We start from the raw sequence: 18531 nt of genomic DNA on the forward strand, positions 1-18531 counted from the left end.
TGGTTGGCCATTATAGACTAGAGAAAATAGATGAGAGAATATTTGGTATGCTTAACTTCTGAATGATGGAGCTCTTCTTAAAGACTGAATGAATGAAGTTAAACTGGGGCCAGGTGGTCGAGGATGACAAAACTGTGCTGCCAAGTTTTAGAATGGCAAGCTGTTAAATTCATCATGGATGAGCTACCCCTTCTAGAAGGCTAAACCTTCTCGTTGCCTGGAAGGGTAGATTCTAGGACAGGATTTGTTCATTGTCTCACCCAGGGCTTTTTTTTTGTCATGGAATGCTCAGAACGGAGTTCCGACACCTTTTTTGGATGGAACCTTGTAGGGTAGGCGAGGCGGGTTGTATGACATGTGTGAGTTCCGGCACCTTTTTCTTTTACAAAAAAAGCACTGGCTCACCCATACACTTACAATGTCAATTCTTAGTCTTAAAAACTGTTTGAAAATATTTGGGAAGAGTTAACTAATATAAGGAGGCGGCTGCCCATGTTTTGCCAGATTTGTTGGGAAAGGAACAACAGTAACAAAATTAGTTTGACTAGTTCTGAGTGCTTCTTCGTTTATCAGTATTGACAGGAAAGTCCAGAGTTTCTGAAAGAACTTTTTCATACCATCCATTATCTTCTCTATCTCTTTCTTTCTTTCAAAGCTTGAGAGGAAGGTATGCTTTCTACCATCAAGCTAGCAGAGTTAGAATACAAAAAGAAGAGAGAGCAGTGGTTCAGCAATAGAAAATTTAATAGATACTCTGGGATAAATGTTGCATGGCCAGTGTTTATTAACTTACACATTAGATTAAACTAAGGAACATTATATGCAGATTTAGATGAATGTACGCCCATCCTACCTTGAATGAATGTTTGCTGATGCTGAACTCCCTCAGCCTTTTCAAGGCAGGAAGCAATTTGGGCTTTTTGTGACTGTAAAATAAAAAGCTTTTTCTTTTAGTTAATTTGTATTCCTCAGCTTTACATTTTTAAAAAATCTCTTTTGGGTCCACCAGAGAAATATCAAAGAAATATCATCTAAAAAAAAATCACCAGACAAATTTAATAACTTCTGCATTCTGTCTCTTTTGTTTAGTCATTCCGTGATAAAAGAGCAAGACAAATTAAGAATGCACATTAGAAATCGCAGGTCTGGCATGAAGAACATTGAAATCCAATATTTAGTAGCCAAAAGTTAGATGTGGTATGTTTCCCAAATGCACCCTCAGCAAGATTTCACAGAGTTCATCTTAAAAGAAATTTTTCTTACAGATGTCTGAAATGTACTGTAGTTATTAATGTGACAAACGGTTTACAAGATCTGACTCAAGCCTTTTCATTAAGAATTCAGACTTGACCTGGTAGGACAAAATAAAGCATATTTAAGGATAATTTGCTGAACCTAGTGTTATCCATGAGCTGTGGATGTGGGCTATTAGTCTCTACAAATAGAATAGATGCACATTCATGCAAAGAGGATTCTTCATATTTGCATAGTACAGAACAATCTATTTCTAATTCCTCTATATTTAATATAATATCAAATGAGATTCTTAGGCAAACCAACCATCTATTCTTTCAAGACCATGTTTAGAATAATGAGAATTGTTTCAAGCATCGGATGATTCAACCATCAGTTGACATTTTTGCCATGTGGAGCTAATTTTGCATGCACATTATCATAGGCCATTCATCTAAATATGTTCTCCTGAGAGGATTGCCATTATTTCTGGAAGGAAAGAATGTTCCTTATTATTTAGAGTAGGTTGCACCATTTCAGACATCTTGTTATATCTGGTTCAGACTTGCAAATTATTCACTATATTGCATGGTACAGGATATTAGAAAATACTAGATGTTTTGTACCTTGCTTTGGCCTCCCATCACTTTTGTACAAAAAATGGTTAAATCAGCCTTATATAATACAGAGGATTCTTCCTTGTGGGAAGGTTGCAGTTTTGGGAATGTTTGGTTTTGTGGTATTTTCCCAAAATATCCCCAAATGACTGAAAGCATTTATCATGAGCATATTTATTCAGAGCAGCAACCACCATACTGACTATTTTATTGCCTTTCTGTCTAAAATTTGCACTGAGCTGAGCTATTCTGCAGGGAGACAAGATATGCATGTTGCCTTTGAATGCAACTGAAGGAGTTGGAAACACTCTAGGAACCATGAAGGTGGAGGCAGAGTAAGCACCACATGCAAATTTTAATTTGGAGGAGAATATTACTACTTCAGAGGAGCACAATGGCTCAGTAGTTAAGGATGTTGAGCTTGTCAACTGGACAGCCTGGGTTCAAGACCTGAGAGCTGCACAACAGGATGAGCTCCCATTACTTGTCTCAGCTCCTGCCCACCTAGCAGTTCAAAAGCATGCAAATGTGAGTAGATAAATAGATACCACTTCAGTGGGAAGATAACAGTGTTCTGTGTGCCTTGGCATACAGTCATTCCAGCCACATTACCATGGAAATATCTTTGGACAATACTGGTTTTCTTGCTAAGAAACAGAGATAAGCACTGTCCCCTATAAAGTAAAGGTAAAGGTTCCCCCGCACATGTGTGCTAGTCGTTTCCGACTCTAGGGGCTGGTGCTCATCTCCGTTTCAAAGCCGAAGAGCCAGCGCTTGTCCGAGGACGTCTCCATGGTCATGTGGCCAGCATGACTAGACACCAAAAGCACATGGAACGCTGTTACCTTTCCACCGTAGCGGTCCCTATTTTTCTACTTGCATTTTTATGTGCTTTCGAACTGCTAGGTTGGCAGAAGCTTGGAGGAGTAACAGGCGCTCACTCTGTTACGTGGCACTCGGGATTCGACCCGCCAAACTGCCGACCTTCTGATCAACAAGCTCAGCGTCCTAACCCACTGAGCCACCACATCCCTTACTGTCCCCTATAAAAGGTAAAGGTAAAGGTTCCCCCGCACATGCGTGCTAGTCGTTTCCGACTCTAGGGGCTCATCTCCGTTTCAAAGCCGAAGAGCCAGCGCTTGTCCGAGGACGTCTCCGTGGTCATGTGGCCGGCATGACTAGACGCCAAAGGCGCACAGAACGCTGTTACCTTCCCACCGGAGTGGTCCCTATTTTTCTACTTGCATTTTTTACGTGCTTTCGAACTGCTAGGTTGGCAGAAGCTGGGACGAGTAACAGGCGCTCACTCTGTTACGCGGCACTCGGGATTCGACCCGCCAAACTGCCGACCTTCTGATCGACAAGCTCAGCGTCCTAACCCACTGAGCCACCGCGTCCCACAACTGTCCCCTATAGTCAGATATAATTCAACAGGGGAAAACTTTACCTTTATTCAACCCCCCCCCTTCTAAATTATTTAGGCACCAACCAATGAAGTGAAAAGAATTATGAAAAGAATGGCTAAGTTGATAGAAATCATCCTATTTTGATACAAAGCATTCCAGTTCTCTGATATCTGATAACACAATATCAAATCCAGGAAGAACTATAAAATGCTAGGTATTAGATTTATAAATTCTGATTTGATTCTTAACCAAATAAAGCTTAAGAAAGTGACAAACACAAAAATGTGTTACATAAAGATAACACTTTATAAACTGGACGGTATCTCTTTACTCTCCTACCATCTGGTAGGAGATATAGGAATATAGCCAGCCGTACCAACAGGCTGAAAAATAGCTTTTATCCGTGGGCTGTTAGGCTTTTAAATGGGACATAATCTTACGCAGAATTGACTTGGGAGGCCGGTGTGTGGTGTAGTTGGTTCACATAGTGTGGTGGGATGGAGGGTTTGTTGTCACTGTGTGTTGGGGAGAAAGAGCACAGGGGGAGGCTCAGCTAATCTCAATGTACACATGTTGTACTTTGACAATAAAGGTTTATTATTATTAAAAAAACATATCGGTAAAAGCATCTGACATAAAAAATATCTTTCATTTCATAAGGATGACACACTTTAATTTGTTCCAACATCTGTTGAAAGGCAGGCAAACTCTAGCAAGCATGGTCCTTCTTGGAAAATGCTGGCTTGTCTTGCTGACAACTTTCTCTTTCAGAAGGTAGAAGGCATAAGAAAATCAACATCATGATCCTTATTGGATACAGTCATACTGTAGATTTTGACTCTGCAGAAACTTAAACTTGTATCTGAGAACATTCTTGGCAGAAGCTCACTGATATGACATGGGTAGATCAGTTTCTTCATCTGAAACTAGAATGATGCAAAATACACATAGAAGAATCACTCAGTGTAAATACACAAGAATTAAAGCCCACATATCAATTTATGCTCCAGGATTGAAATGTTAGGGGTTTCCCTCCTTTTTTACTCAGTTGGCATTGGGCCATTTCCTTCAAGACCATTGAATTCATGTGGATTCAGTTGGTTCTCCTGGGGACTGCTGATTCCTGGTTTGTTAGCTTCATTCCTGACAATCTTCATTTGATGTTACTTAATAGGAAAGTCTGGGACACTGGAGGAAGAATTTAGGACATTAGAAAAAAATGTCACACTGGAGATCTTCATTTTAGGAAAAAAACTAAAACTAAATAAAATCAAATGTGTATCTCACACTTCAAAAAAGCAGACATTAATAAACTAAAGCAATGCTAAGTCTACTCCAATTATATATTTCCACCAGGTAATTTTGATGAGTCCACCAAATGTGATAAAAGGTGCCTTCATAATGATTATATTTCCAGCATATACCATTATACATCTTTGACAATTTATCCAGTGTTAAATACTAATGATACATCATCTTGTAGAAATTCTCTTTCAGATTATAGCTCAAAGTGAGCTTCATGTTTTCCCATTGATCTAGCATTATATTACCGGTATATCATTTTGCCCACTTAAGTACAGTCTTTAATATATTTATTTTTAATAAAAGTCTGTATACATCTTGGCTATGATATCCTCATCATCACTACACAAATCCAGTTCAAATTCAGTTTTCTCATTTGTAAAACCAAAATTCTAATTATCCAATTTAAATCTTTAATTTATTTATTTATTTATTTATTTTATTTATTTTATTACATTTATATACCGCCCTTTCCCGAAGGACTCAGGGCGGTTTACAGGGTGATTAAAAAACCAAGATACAAAAGTTAAAAACAAATTTAAAAAAAAATTATATTTGTCCCTGCATAAATAAAACCCCAGTTAAAATAAGATTACCGTAATCCTCAGCCTGGGCCAGAGAGCTCGAAGAGCCAGGTCTTCAGGCCCCGGCGGAATGAACGGAGGTCGGGGGCAGTCCTCAGCTCCACTGGCAGCTGGTTCCAGAGGGCAGGCGCCCCCACTGAGAAGGCCCTATCCCTGGGTGTTACCCGCCGGCAATCTCTTACCAGTGGCACCCTGAGAAGACCCTCCCTGTGGGAGCGCACTGGACGAAGGGAACTTGATGCCGGCTCATAAGAAATCATTGATATATGAAATCCCCCTTTTCTAATTCTTCCCTTGTTTTTTAATTTAAAGTCTCCCTTTATGAAAGTAAAGTTTATGTGGCTATTATTTCTCCCCAAGAAAAGCTTTTTGGGGTATTTCAAAGGATAAACCAGTACTTTATGAGGATTTTCTTCATATTCCCAGTACATCTGTTTAAGGCACTTGAACAGATTCAATATAGAAAATATATAATCATTGATTAAGCTCTAACTTATATAATCTAAAGGTGTGATATCTTCCAGAACATGTTTTGCTGCATATATCAAAAACTTCTTTTACTTCCTTTTCTAACCCTGAAAGATGCATAGGCTATTATTGGATCACTGAGAGCCTATCTATTTGAAAAATATATCTCTACATCTTATTGTTGTTTTAGCTAAAGAAATATTAAAATACCACCATCTAGTCTAATTGAACCATTATTGTGGAATGGGCTAAATAAAGCATTAGTTATACTTATTTGAACTTACAACTTTCATGCTTTCTCATCTAAACTGAATTCCTCAATTTTTGTGCAAAGAGCATTCTAATTCTGGAACTCTTTTTCCCCCCTCTGAAATCTGTTTCAAGTTCAATAGTGGATGAAAAATTACAATTAATTGGTCTATGTGTAATTCCCAAACCGAAGCGGATATATAAAAAAAGTTTTATCTTTGGTTCCAAAACTCTGAATTTTTACAATCAAAAATTTTTACTAGCAAAATTATGTAATAAATCCTTTGTGCCCCAAATCCCTCTTTCAGCTGTAAAATTAAAGGAGTTCTTAATTAGATTTTCTGTCACTCTGTGCATATGAATCTGATCAACCCAGCCTATAATCAAAATATATTTTTCATCAGGGAGAATATAAATGTTTCCTGAGAAAACAACTTCAGGGTGTATTATCATCAATTTATGAAATATCCTCTTCCATTTTATTATACCTCTCAACACTGTTGTGTTTCTTAAAGCAAAACAATTTGAAAAAACAATTAACAGTATCAGTTATATTCTTTCCTAGAATGGAAATAAGTTTAGATTCCAAGTCTTAGTTAAAGTACAAAGTTCAAAAAGGAGTTGGGTTGAAATTACAGTATTACAGTCATTATATCGAATGATTCACCCATGGAAGTACAGATGGCTTTAACTCTCCTTGTTTTTCAGAAGCAAATTAAAGTCCTACTGCAGTGGACTTTTTTCCATTTATCCCTAAATAAAATATAAAAAGTCAAAATGACAAATACTAAAAATAGGCCAATAAAAAAGAAAAAACCCAGAATTGTGACTGCCATATTTTTAAAAAGTCATGTACAACATAAATAAATTAACCACAAAACCACAAAAATAAATAATAAAATAATAAAAACTAATATTAAGATAAACTAATTCTTTAAAGATCAGGCCACAGAAGCTCTTTTTCTTTCCCTGTTAAGCTGCAAATCCTTAAAAAAGGGGGATAAAGATGGCTCATTCTGTATATATGTGATAAATTATCCTTCCAATCATACAACTAATTTCTCAATGAATTGTGGTAGTGTTTCTGTCATAATTTGAATACCAACAGTCAACAGTCATTTCAGGATCATAGATCTTCCTTGAGCAATATCTCAGGACAGCCAGAAATGTACAATACAAGGACAAAATCACTACCATTTGTTGCTTAGCCATGATATGTCCTTGATGAAACTTTATGTTTACCATATTCATATTCCAACCCTTCTGGGAATAACATTAGATTTTTTTTACCTTATATTCAATAACTTTTGCATTCCTGGCTACTTGCAATACATTAATAATGATCAGAAAGACTTTTACAACAACAGGTTTAGGATTTCAAAGACAGTCATACTCTGAAGGCATATGAAAAACTGAAGCAAGCAATTCATCAAGGTCTACATGCTCTGAATGTGTTTCTCAATGGCATTTGCAGGGGGTTGTTTATCTTTCTATAATGAAAATTCAGAGCATGATTTTTTCCCCTACATGCTTGACTTTTTCTTAATATTGTCTAATATTTGGCTATTTTTGCTTTTTTTTGGGAAAAAAATCATTTTACCCAGTAGAAGCTACTTTACCAGCATCTTCTGAAAGTCATCCCACTATCCCTCTCTTAATGTAGCCTAGCACTGCATTGGCTTTTTTGGCAGTTTCAGCACACTGCTTGTTCATACTTGTGTGGTAGCTCACTCTAACACCTAGCTCCCTCCCAACAGTTAGAACCAACACCATGCCAAACTTGCCAGAAGAGCCAATGCAATCCTAGGCTGTATCATCATCAAGACGAGAAGTGATAGTACCACTTTACACCATGCTGATGAGACCACACCAGCATGTAATACTGTGTCTAGTTCTGGTCACCATGATACCAAAATGATGTTGAGACTCTGGAAAGTGTGCAGAGAAGAGAAACAAAGATAATAAAGGGTCTGGAAGCTAAATTACATGATGAATGGTTGAGGGACCTAGCCTTTTATACAAGAGAAGGATGGGGGGGGCATGATAGCTGTCTTCCGGTACTTGAGGAGCTGTCAGAAAGAACAGTGACTTGACCTATTCTCTAGGGCTGGGGTAGGCAACCTTGGATCTTTTATGACTCATGGACTTCAACTCCCAGAATTCCTGAGCCAGCATGGCTCAGCTCGGAAACCTCTCCCTTTCCCCTCAGCATGGCTGGCTCAAGAATTCTGGGAGTTGAAGTTCATGAGACATAAAAGAGCCAAGATTGCCTACCCCTGTTCTAGGGCATCAGAGTGCAGGACAAGAAGTAATAGGTAGAAGCTTGTTCAAGAGATAAAACCTAGAAGTAAGGAGAAATTTTCTGACACTAAGAGAAATGAATTAATGGAATAGCTTGCATCCTGGAAGTATGGGTATCCTGTCACTGGATGTTTTCAAATATGCCCTGGAGAATCAATTTACTGGGACAGTATAAGACTGTTGCCTTGAGCAAGGTCCCTCCCAGCCTTATGATCCTGTGAATTCTATGACCTCATCAACTAATTTCTGTTAAATTCACCAACCACTCAACACTTGTTCTGTATCATACAGAAGTATTAGCAGGAATTTCTGCTGTGAAAATCACTTTCGAAAAAGAGATTTCAAAGTGTTTCAGCAAAGTCAGCCACAGCTGTGGGGGCTGTCCAGGGAAGAAGCCATCTGTTCCATGGGAGGAGGTGAGACAAAAGAAGAAAAACTACACCTTGTATTGACAAGGCATTTTATCTGCCCAAAATTAGAAGGGTGAGAAAAAAGGCAGACTTGTTTATTATTATTATTATTATTATTATTATTATTATTATTATTATTATTATTATTATTATTATTATTATTATTATTATTATTATTATTATTATTATTATTAGTTTTTTTCACTATAGTCAAAAACTTGCTGAAGGAGAGAAATAACTATCTCAACAAACCCCCCCCCCCATCTTGCCAGGATTCCTGACAACTAATTAGTTACCTAACTGGCTTGACAATCAAATTCAAAGATGTTCATCAAATTGAAAAGCGGTATCAAATAGAGTGTCAGAAGGATTAGTCCTGGATTCTTTACCATTCAGTATTTTCATTAATAACTTGGATGAAGAAGTGGAGAGATGGGGAAATGAACTGAAAAGTAGCAGAGTATCAGAAAAAATAATATTCCAATGTCGTTCAGTTTAGGAATCCACAATCAAACGTGATCATCATGTGATCATCATTCTTCAGAAGAAATGCAGTTGTAAGTTGCATCAACCGAACAACATTTCCAAAGCACCTGTAGCCCTTCTTCTTCGTATCACAGCTGGTGCTGATTGGAGAAGCGATTTCACCATGGGATCCCCTGGCAGGATCTCTTTCAATCCTTTGCAAATCACTCTAAGCAAAAGGTTGCTGTCAAAATCTTCCATCAGCTCAGAGGCTCTGTCTAAGGAGTAATTTCTTTGTTTTCTGGGCATATCCACTGAGAAAAATATAAGATCTTTGTAAAAATGTGCTGGGAGAACAACAGTCATAGATAAACAAATGGTATCTGAGGATAATAACTTTAAGTAACATTAGAGTAATACAATACAATGGGGTGAATCTCTTATGACCCGCAAAAACATCAAAACTATCCTGTTACCCTCTCTCACACATACATGCAGAAAAGTAAGCAGTCTCCTTAAGGAGACTTCCTATTGCTTTGGCTAAAAAAAGCTGCATAAGAATCTTCCTTCCTTCCTTCCTTCCTTCCTTCCTTCCTTCCTTCCTTCCTTCCTTCCTTCCTTCCTTCCTTCCTTCCTTCCTTCCTTCCTTCCTTCCTTCCTTCCTTCTGAAGCAAATTGGTTGAGAATTTGGACACTTGAAGTCCCCAAAATTTTGCTTTAGGAAAACATTTCTCATCAATACGGCGATTTTTCTTTGTTTTGATATTTTGTTCAGGTTGCCTAATTCAGTGCACATAAATTATCTCTTTCTCTTTTTTTAATTAACAGCAGTAGAATGATTAACATTCCTCATGCCGTATCAGCGCTTCTGTTAATTGCTTTGTATCTATTACATAAGAAGAACAAAATGTATTGGGTAGATTTTATGTTCTATTTTCCTATCTTTTCTAATTGCTTTAAAAGTCCTTGTAGTCCAAGTTATTGTATTGCATCTAATTTTAAAATGCCTAAAGAAATCAGTTTTGTCCTCAATAGCGGGGGAAAAAAGTGTTAGGAAATTAAAAGAAAATTAGGAAGAGAATAAATTATTGAGCTATAGTATTTTAATGGGATTTCATGTTTTTTTAATAGCTTTACCAAATGGGGTGTTCTCTAGATCTCTGCATTTCAACTTATGTAAATCTTGTCTACCTTGGGAAGTCCATGTTGCATGTTGATTAGAAAAATTAGATTTTTTTTCTCCCTAGAACAACTTCGTTTTTCACACTGTTTCATGCTGTGGTATAGTTTTAAAAGACTTTCTCATCTGAGGTGCCATTCAAATATGTGGACAGAGAGAGAGAGAGAGAGAGAGAGAGAGAGAGAATGTTTTCCATCTCTGTGGTTAATGGAAGAAAGCACTTTTCTAATATGAATTATAATTAACCCATGGAAACAAAAATGCAAAAATGAAGCCAGTTTCCAAAGCATACTTGCTTAAAAATAATTTCAATAGAATGGATTATTTTTTTTGTAAAAATGATCACGAGAAATGTTCATATGATTTGATCATTCCAGGTTCTGGACTGTAGCTCAGTCCTGACCCCTTTCTCTGCCATTTTTTTTCTCATGGTACCACAGTCTCTCACAAATTGGTTTATATTACCATCATAATTGCTGGATTTTAATTTATGCTATCTCTCTCTGCATCTTGGCCATGGGGGCACACTGGCATGACTAAATGCTATACTTTCTTGTATAGCATTTAAAATAGAACTGGTAACAGCAAACCTCCTATAATCCTTTTGGAATCATAAGCCTCCCCCACTTTCTATGAGCCGGAGGGAAGACAGGCTCTTGGCTGATAACAAAGCTTCCCACACCCACTATAATTAATAAGACGAAGCACACAAAGCAGCTGTCTTCAGTGGATTTCAATAACTGCCCTGTCTTGTTTCAGAACCCGGGAAGTCGGCAGATACCAAAAACTTTAATCTGTGACACATCTCCCTCCAGATGTATTGAGAATATAGCTCCCAGAATTCTCAGCCAGCATGGCCAGAGATGACCACAGACTTATCTAGGTGATTCCAAAGTGGAAATGGCTGATCTTCAGGAATGTGAACATCCTGATTAAAGGTTTCTATTCTAGCAGCAGCTGTTAGGAACTGATCACTTGTGCCTGGGAAATGCCAAGTTGGGGAAAGTTGGCTCAGAGTATTAGTTAATGATAATAGAAATCCTGGTTCCCATTGCCCCTTGGATGTTAGTGATTGTCTTTGAGTAAATCTTTCTCTGGCACTAGTAGAACACATGGATTGTTATGGAAATAACATTGGAGTGGAACCAAATGTTAGGTGCTTACAAGGTTCTAGGGCAGGGGTCTTCAAACTTGGCTGTTTTAAGATTTGTGGACTTCAATTTCCAGAATTGCTCAGCCAGCCATGCTGGCTGAGGAATTCTGGAAGTTGAAGCCCACAAGTCTTAAACCAGCCAAGTTTGGAGACCCCTGTTCTAGGGTTATGCACAAAGAGGTTGTTCTGTACCAGCCTGCTACCGGCCCTGCAGAAAAGGCAGGGACAACCCCTTTACAAACGGCAAGAGGCTGGAATTAAGCCTGCCAAATTTATTAACATAAAACAGAGCAAAACAAGACACCAACCATGAAACAGGAACTATGAAACAGGAACTATTCAAGCGGTTGCCTTCAGCAAACCAGCCCTCCCACGCATTCCCCTTTTATACAGTTCAGGGCATGGCTTCTCTCTGCCTCCTTCCGAGGTGCCCCATTGCCTTCCTCTCTTTACTCCTGATTGACTGCCTCCTGCGTCGGGCGTCCTTGAACAGGGCCAGCTGTGGGTCATCTTCATCCACGCTGTCAGGCTCATACAGCTGGGTCTCCGTCATGACCAGGTGGGAGGGGCCTGGCTGAGGGCTCTCATCAGCAAGCTCTTCAACCCCCCCTCAGCAAGCTCTTCAACACCCCCCTCCTCCTCTGAGTCGTCCGACACAACTGCCGAACCCACAGGCTGACCCTGAATCACAACAGAGGTGTTTTACTTCAGCAATGGTTCAAGAAAAGTGACTCTTGGTTTTGCTCAGCAAGAGCTTCTTGTGTTCAGATACTGTTTTTTTTTTGAGGTAGATAGACCAATTGATGCTGATGAGTCCCACCTTGGTTTTTCACCGAGGCAGGGTAGAGTCATGGGCCAAAATTTTGCAGTGCCAGGGTGGTATGCAACACCTTTGTGAGGCAAGGCAGATTATCTCACTGAAGCAGATCCCTGTGATTGCTTGCCCCCCTGTTTTGTGAGCTGAATCCTATGTCTGAGAGTTTTGTTGCTGTTGCTTCTCCAGACTAAGAAGCATGAAAAAGGTGATCTTGTAAATGTTTAAGAGTCCTTTGAGATATGACTTGAGAAGCAAAATTTATTGCCACGCTTGCCTGTTCCTGTCAAAAGTTTTCATGATTATAGATGCACCATGAGAGGGAATCTTAGTGTGCTCTCATCATTCAAGTGGAAGTATCCAAAAAATATTTGATGGTTGCAATTGTTGGGGGTAATTAGATGTTTGTAACAAAAAGAATAAAATAGTTGACATACTGTGTTTGGCTAAATCATTTACATTAAATGAAAAAGATGTCCATGGACATCTTTAAAAATATCTGGATTTGGACCTCCCTAAGAAGTATGTTTTTTTCTAATTTATCTAACCTCTAATCTGTCTCATTTCAGTTTCTGCCCAAGCCAGCAAGTACCCGCGAGTCACCATGGCAACCAAGCAGCCTCCCCCTCTGATGAAGAAGCACAGCCAGACAGACCTTGTGAGCCGTCTGAAGACAAGGAAGATCTTAGGTGTTGGTGGGGAGGATGATGATGGCGAGGTTCATAGGTCAAAGGTAATAGGCGGCCAAGAGTATCTATAATTATGGACCCTTAGAATCAACAATTTGTCTTGCTGAAACAGTTTATATACTTATATGCTTTGAATACATACTGCAAGAACTGCAGGAATTGAGGTTAGGCAGGGATGAGCAAGATTCTATCCTCCAGAAATTCTTAAAATTCCAAAACCCATGAATCCTGAATGCAGAGCCCTTTGTGAAGGTTGGCAAGAGTTGCAGTCCAGCAACTTTTGGAAGATGACAACTTGACCATGTCTTGACTAAAAAATTTTAGAATACTTTCTAGTTCTAAAATCATATTCCTGGTAGAACAAGGGGCACTTGGCTGGACAGAAGAAGCTGGTGGATTCCATAAGAGCTACCTACCTAAGATGAATACCATATGCTGTGTTCATAAAAACATCCAGAATCTGAATTGCCTTTCAATAGAGGATAAAAGTAGAGAAGGGAACTAGGGGATTAGCCATATTGGATTTAATTCTCACAAACAGAGAAGAAATGATAGAAAATGTCGAAGCCACAGGAACCTTGGGGAGAAGTGATCATGCAATATTGGAATTCAACATTCTGGAAGCACAAGCAATAGAACACAGCCAAACTAGAGTCTTGGACTTTAAAAGAGCTAATTTCAATAAACTTAGAGAGACCATGGGAAGAATTCCATGGAAGAGAATCCTAAAGGGGAAAACAACTCAAGAAGCTTGGGAAATTTTGAAAAGTGAGATAATAAAGGCCCAGTCTAGTACAATACCAACAAAGAAGGAAAATAACAGCTCTCAAAAGAAACCAGCATGGCTGCATAAAGAACTCTCTGATAAATTGAAAGATAAAAAGGACAAGTATAAGAATTGGAAAGAGGGGTACATAACTAAGTCAGAATATCAGCAAATAGCCTGTGCCTGCAAAGATGAAGTGAGGAAAGCTAAGGCTCAAAATGAACTAAGGCTTGCGACCAAAGTAAAAAATAACAAAAAATGCTTCTTTCAACATATAAAAAACAAGAAAAAAGTTAAGGAAATGATTGGTCCATTAGTGGGGAAAGTGGCAAGAAGGTGACAAGCAATAGGGAGAAAGCAGAGCTATTTAACTCGTTTCTTGCATCTGTCTTTACACAAAGGGAAAAAACAGTCCAACCTACCAAAACCAGTGCCATAAAAAACAGAATAGAAACGCAAGTTAAGATAGGCAAAAAAAATGGTAAGTGAACACCTGTCCAGCCTAGATGAGTTCAAATCACCAGGACCAGATGGATTACACCCCAAAGTACTCAAGGAACTGGCAGACGTGATCTCAGAACCACTGAACTATATTTTTCAAAGATCCTGGAGCACTGGGGAACTACCAGAGGACTGGAAAAGAGCTGATGTAGTTCCCATCTTCAAAAAAGGGGAAAAAATAGATCCAGGAAACTACAGACCTATCAGCCTGACCTCAATACCTGGGAAGATTCTGGAAAAGATAATCAAACAACAAATCAGCGAACACCTTGATGTAAACAAAGTCATCACTAAAAGTCAACATGGGTTTGTCAAAAACAGATCATGCCAGACAAATCTTATTACATTCTTTGACCAAGTGACAAAATTAGTGGACCAGAGGAATGCCGTAGATATAATTTACTTGGACTTCAGTAAGGCATTTGATAAAGTAGATCACAACCTACTACTTGATAAGATAGAAAAATGTGGGTTAGATAGCATCACCACCAGATGGATTCGTAGCTGGCTGACAGGCCGTACTCAGCATGTGGTCCTCAATGGAACTGCATCTACATGGAAGGAAGTGGGTAGTGGGGTGCCCCAGGGCTCTGTTCTGGGCCCAGTGCTCTTCAATATCTTCATTAATGATTTGGATGAGGGGATAGATGGGGAACTCATCAAATTTGCAGACAACACCAAGCTGGCAGGAATAGCCAATACTCCAGAAGATAGGCTTAAAATACAGGAGGATCTGGACAGACTCGAATACTGGGCACTATCTAACAAAATGAAATTCAATGGTGAAAAAAGTAAGGTTCTACATTTAGGCAGGAAAAATCAAATGCACAGGTATAGGTGGTACCTTGCTCAATAGTAGTAACTGTGAGAGGGATTTCGGAGTCCTAGTAGACAATCACTTCAATATGAGCCAGCAGTGTGCTGCAGCTGCCAAAAAAGCCAACACAGTGCTAGGCTGCATTAACAGAGGGATAGAATCAAGATCAAGTGAAGTACTAATACCACTTTACAATGCTTTGGTAAGGCCACACCTGGAATACTGCATCCAGTTTTGGTCACCACGATGTAAAAAAGATGTTGAGACTCTAGAAAGGGTACAGAGAAGAGCAACAAAGATGATTGGGGGACTGGAGGCTAAAACATATAGGGAACGTTTGCTGGAATTGGGTATGTGTAGTTTAACGAAGAGAAGGGTGAGGGGTGACATGATAGCAGTGTTCCAATATCTCAGGGGCTGCCACAAAGAAGAGGGAGTCAAGCTATTCTCCAAAGCACCTGAAAGCAGGACAAGAAGCAACGGATGGAAACTAATCAAGGAGAGAAGCAACCTAGAACTAAGGAAAAACTTCCTGACAGTTAGAACAATTAACCAGTGGAACAACCTGCCTCCAGAAGTGGTGAATGCTCCAATACTGGAAGTTTTTAAGAAGAGACTGGACAGCCATTTGCCTGAAATGGTATAGGGTTTCCTGCCTGAGCAGGGGGTTAGACTAGGTCCAAGGTCCCTTCCAACTTATTATTATTATCATTATTATTATTAAATCTGCTTAACACCCTATTAACGTTAATCAGATAGAATGAGCATATCTGAGAGAGGGTGTAAGTGTGTTTGGGGACTAATTATGTTCTTATTTCCTCTAAGTTTCTAAAAAAAGATGAGAGTTGATGGAATGTAAACCAATGGCCCCTGGGTATCCTTAGACTCCAAATTCTGTCAATTTCAGCCAGAGTAAAGAATGTTGTGGTCTGTATGCAAACAATACAGATAATTCCCAATCCTCATGTCAAAGGCTGTGTATATGTAGAATTATTCAAAACTAACAAGAGCCTGTTCTGTCCCTTGACATGTTGATTTTTGAAAGATTGTTACACTTGGTGAGGGAAAGAAAGAGTCTGTCTTCATCAAGCCCTTGCATCTGTGTTTCTTGAGGCTTTTTGATGTTCTTGTTTGGTCATACCTACAAGCAAAAAACAAATGCCCTTTTTTAATCCAGAATTGAGGATTGGAGGATTATTAACCTAATTACTCAAATATTTTATTTGATCAGAAAGGAAGGGTGGTTGTAGGGTATATGCGTGAAGAAAGAAGGTGGTTCGGAACAATGTTTGCAAGTCGCACAAAAATATCTTGAGGTGGGACTAACTTTTTAATAGTGGTCAGGCTTGTAGGACAAACTACTCAGAATGTTTAGCAGAAGTTAGCTTTGAGAGGCTGTGTACATGAGTTCGTGGAAACCATGATTTCTCCTAAGTTCAAAGCAGCATTTCAACAAACAAGATTTTTTAAAAAATAACCTTTTTGTTATTTGGAAAGAAGGGGTTGAATGATCAGATAGAAAAGGAGAAGCAGTTAATGGCAGAGTGGAAATGCTACATTTAAGCCTCGGTCGAAGGAATGAAACTGCACTTGAAAGGCAAGGCGGATGAGACAGGAGAAAATGGAAATTCATAGTTTGTATCTATTGCTTTGGTTTCCCCTTAATTTTATAATTTTTCTAATCAATTGCATAACTCTCCCCTTTCTACTGACACATACATACAGAAGTGTTGGTGTATGTGAATTAATTGCAAAAGCTTGAGGATAGCTTCACAGCTGTGGGTGGGAATTGTGAGGCCTATGGGGATGGGTGGTGGGGGTGGATGGTTGAAGCTGCTGTTCTCAGCTTATTAGAGACATGTCTTTGTAGGTGTAAGAAAACCTATGGTTCTCTAAACTGAAAGAATACAGAGCTTTGATTTCTAGGTAACTCAAAAAGTTCATCTTTTTTTCAGTACAGCTATCGTATCTGTCTTCTTCTCTCTTTGTGCCATTTTCTCGCAATGTTCTCATATTAACTGTTTTTGCCTTTGATCGATGATGTGCCACAAAGCATCAATTGCCTTAAAGGGGGATGACCAAGAAGTGTACAGTTAACCTGTTGTTTGCTTTTCAGAATGTTTCATCAACTTCTGGACTAGTCTAAAGTTCTACGCCCAGCGATTTCCCATCCAAGGGTTAACCACATCGCACCTTAAATAGTTTGGATTTTCTTAAATGGGCAAAGGCTATCTAGGTTGCAACCCAGCTAGCATGGACAGTTATCACATGGTGTCTGTTACATATCAGTTAGTGCAAATTTTGATGAGACTTTTTGAAGTTTGCTACATAGCTTGACCCATGAGTTATAAACATGCCCCAGCCAGCTGTTTTTTTTCCTGCCACTTCTTCATGTTGTTGCCTTCAACTCATCCACAACTCACACCTGAGGCAGCTTAATGTCCTCCTTAGTGATTCTACAATTAAAGTAGTTTTTCAGACAGTCAGCCAGGAAAATTTCAGTGACCATTTGGTCAGTGTGGACTCAACTTAGCACCTATGGTCACTTTATGTTGATGTACTAGTTTTTGGGTATTGCCCTCTGGTCCAGATGTTTCCAACTGGTCTTTTTCTCTCTCTCTCTCTCTCTCTCTCTCTCTCTCTCTCTCTCTCTCTCTCTCTCTCTCTCTCTCTCTCTCTCTCTCTCTCTCTCTCTCTCTCTCTCTCTCTCTCTCTCTCTCTCTCACACACACACACACACACACACACACACACTTATCAGTGAGCTTGGAAACAGAAGAAGCAGCTGACCATGGGTAAAGGTGAAAGGTCTTCAGAGTGCACTACCATTTACTGTAGCTTTCCTGTGGCAGGATAGAAATGTCACTGAGATGCACATTTTATGCTGATAATATTCTGCCAGCATTAAAACTGGTGGATAACACTTCAAGTGAGATAAGCATGTCCTCTGAGTGCTCCTCTTTGAATGGGCAAAACAGCAGAAAGGAAGAATTTATAGTGTTCCCTTCCCTTTCCTCCTCATTGCATGCCTACTTCTAACCGTATTCCTTGAGCGCTGCTTCTTATTCAAAAACAAAAATTAAAAACAAAAATGAAATACTTTGTCCTGAATGAAATGCCCTTGGGCAAAAACTGAAAAGGAAACGGAAGGAAAATTCAAGGAAACATTAATGGCTGAGAATCTGCTGATGCTGACTCATTGTTGAATGAATGCATTTTAATAGGACCCAAGAGGGTGAATTCGACAACCCACTTGTTGCAAAGTTGCAAAGTGTGACCTCTGTGGCCAAATTCAAAAGCCAAGTTGTTAGAGGAAAAGATAATGTTTTGCTTCTTTTTCTGGCAAATCTAAGCCTAGAATGTACAGATCCAGTCCTTTCTGATTGGGGCGATGCTGTGTGGTGAATTTAGGCATCCATACTACCTTTGTGTCTGGGATTTTCCAGGGCTGTTGTAATCCACTGCTTCCATTGCCACTGCATGCCATTCATTCCCTTTTTCTGCTCTAGATTTTTTATCACCCTTTCCAGAAGAGCAGTTTATTCTACTTGTGATTTTTATTTATTTATGTATCAA

General features: G+C 39.0%; 1 protein-coding gene across 4 annotated transcripts in view; it reads left to right on the top strand.

Annotated features, from left to right (window-relative positions):
* The window catches only part of TP53I11 (tumor protein p53 inducible protein 11), an 85933-nt gene that overhangs the window by 39493 nt on the left and 27909 nt on the right, over window positions 1-18531 (top strand). For 3 of the 4 annotated variants that reach the window (XM_081313088.1, XM_081313086.1, XM_081313085.1), the window contains one exon: window positions 12752-12915. In XM_081313088.1, coding sequence (XP_081169214.1) covers window positions 12787-12915 — 129 coding nt within the window. In that variant the 5' untranslated portion in view covers window positions 12752-12786. Of the gene's footprint in view, window positions 1-10974; window positions 11099-12751; window positions 12916-18531 lie in introns of all 4 variants that reach the window. The other variant, XM_081313087.1, reaches the window with a different exon arrangement.

The sequence above is a fragment of the Vipera berus genome (genome assembly GCF_964194415.1).
Source record: "Vipera berus genome assembly, chromosome: 1".
Classification (NCBI taxonomy): Eukaryota; Metazoa; Chordata; class Lepidosauria; order Squamata; family Viperidae; genus Vipera; species Vipera berus.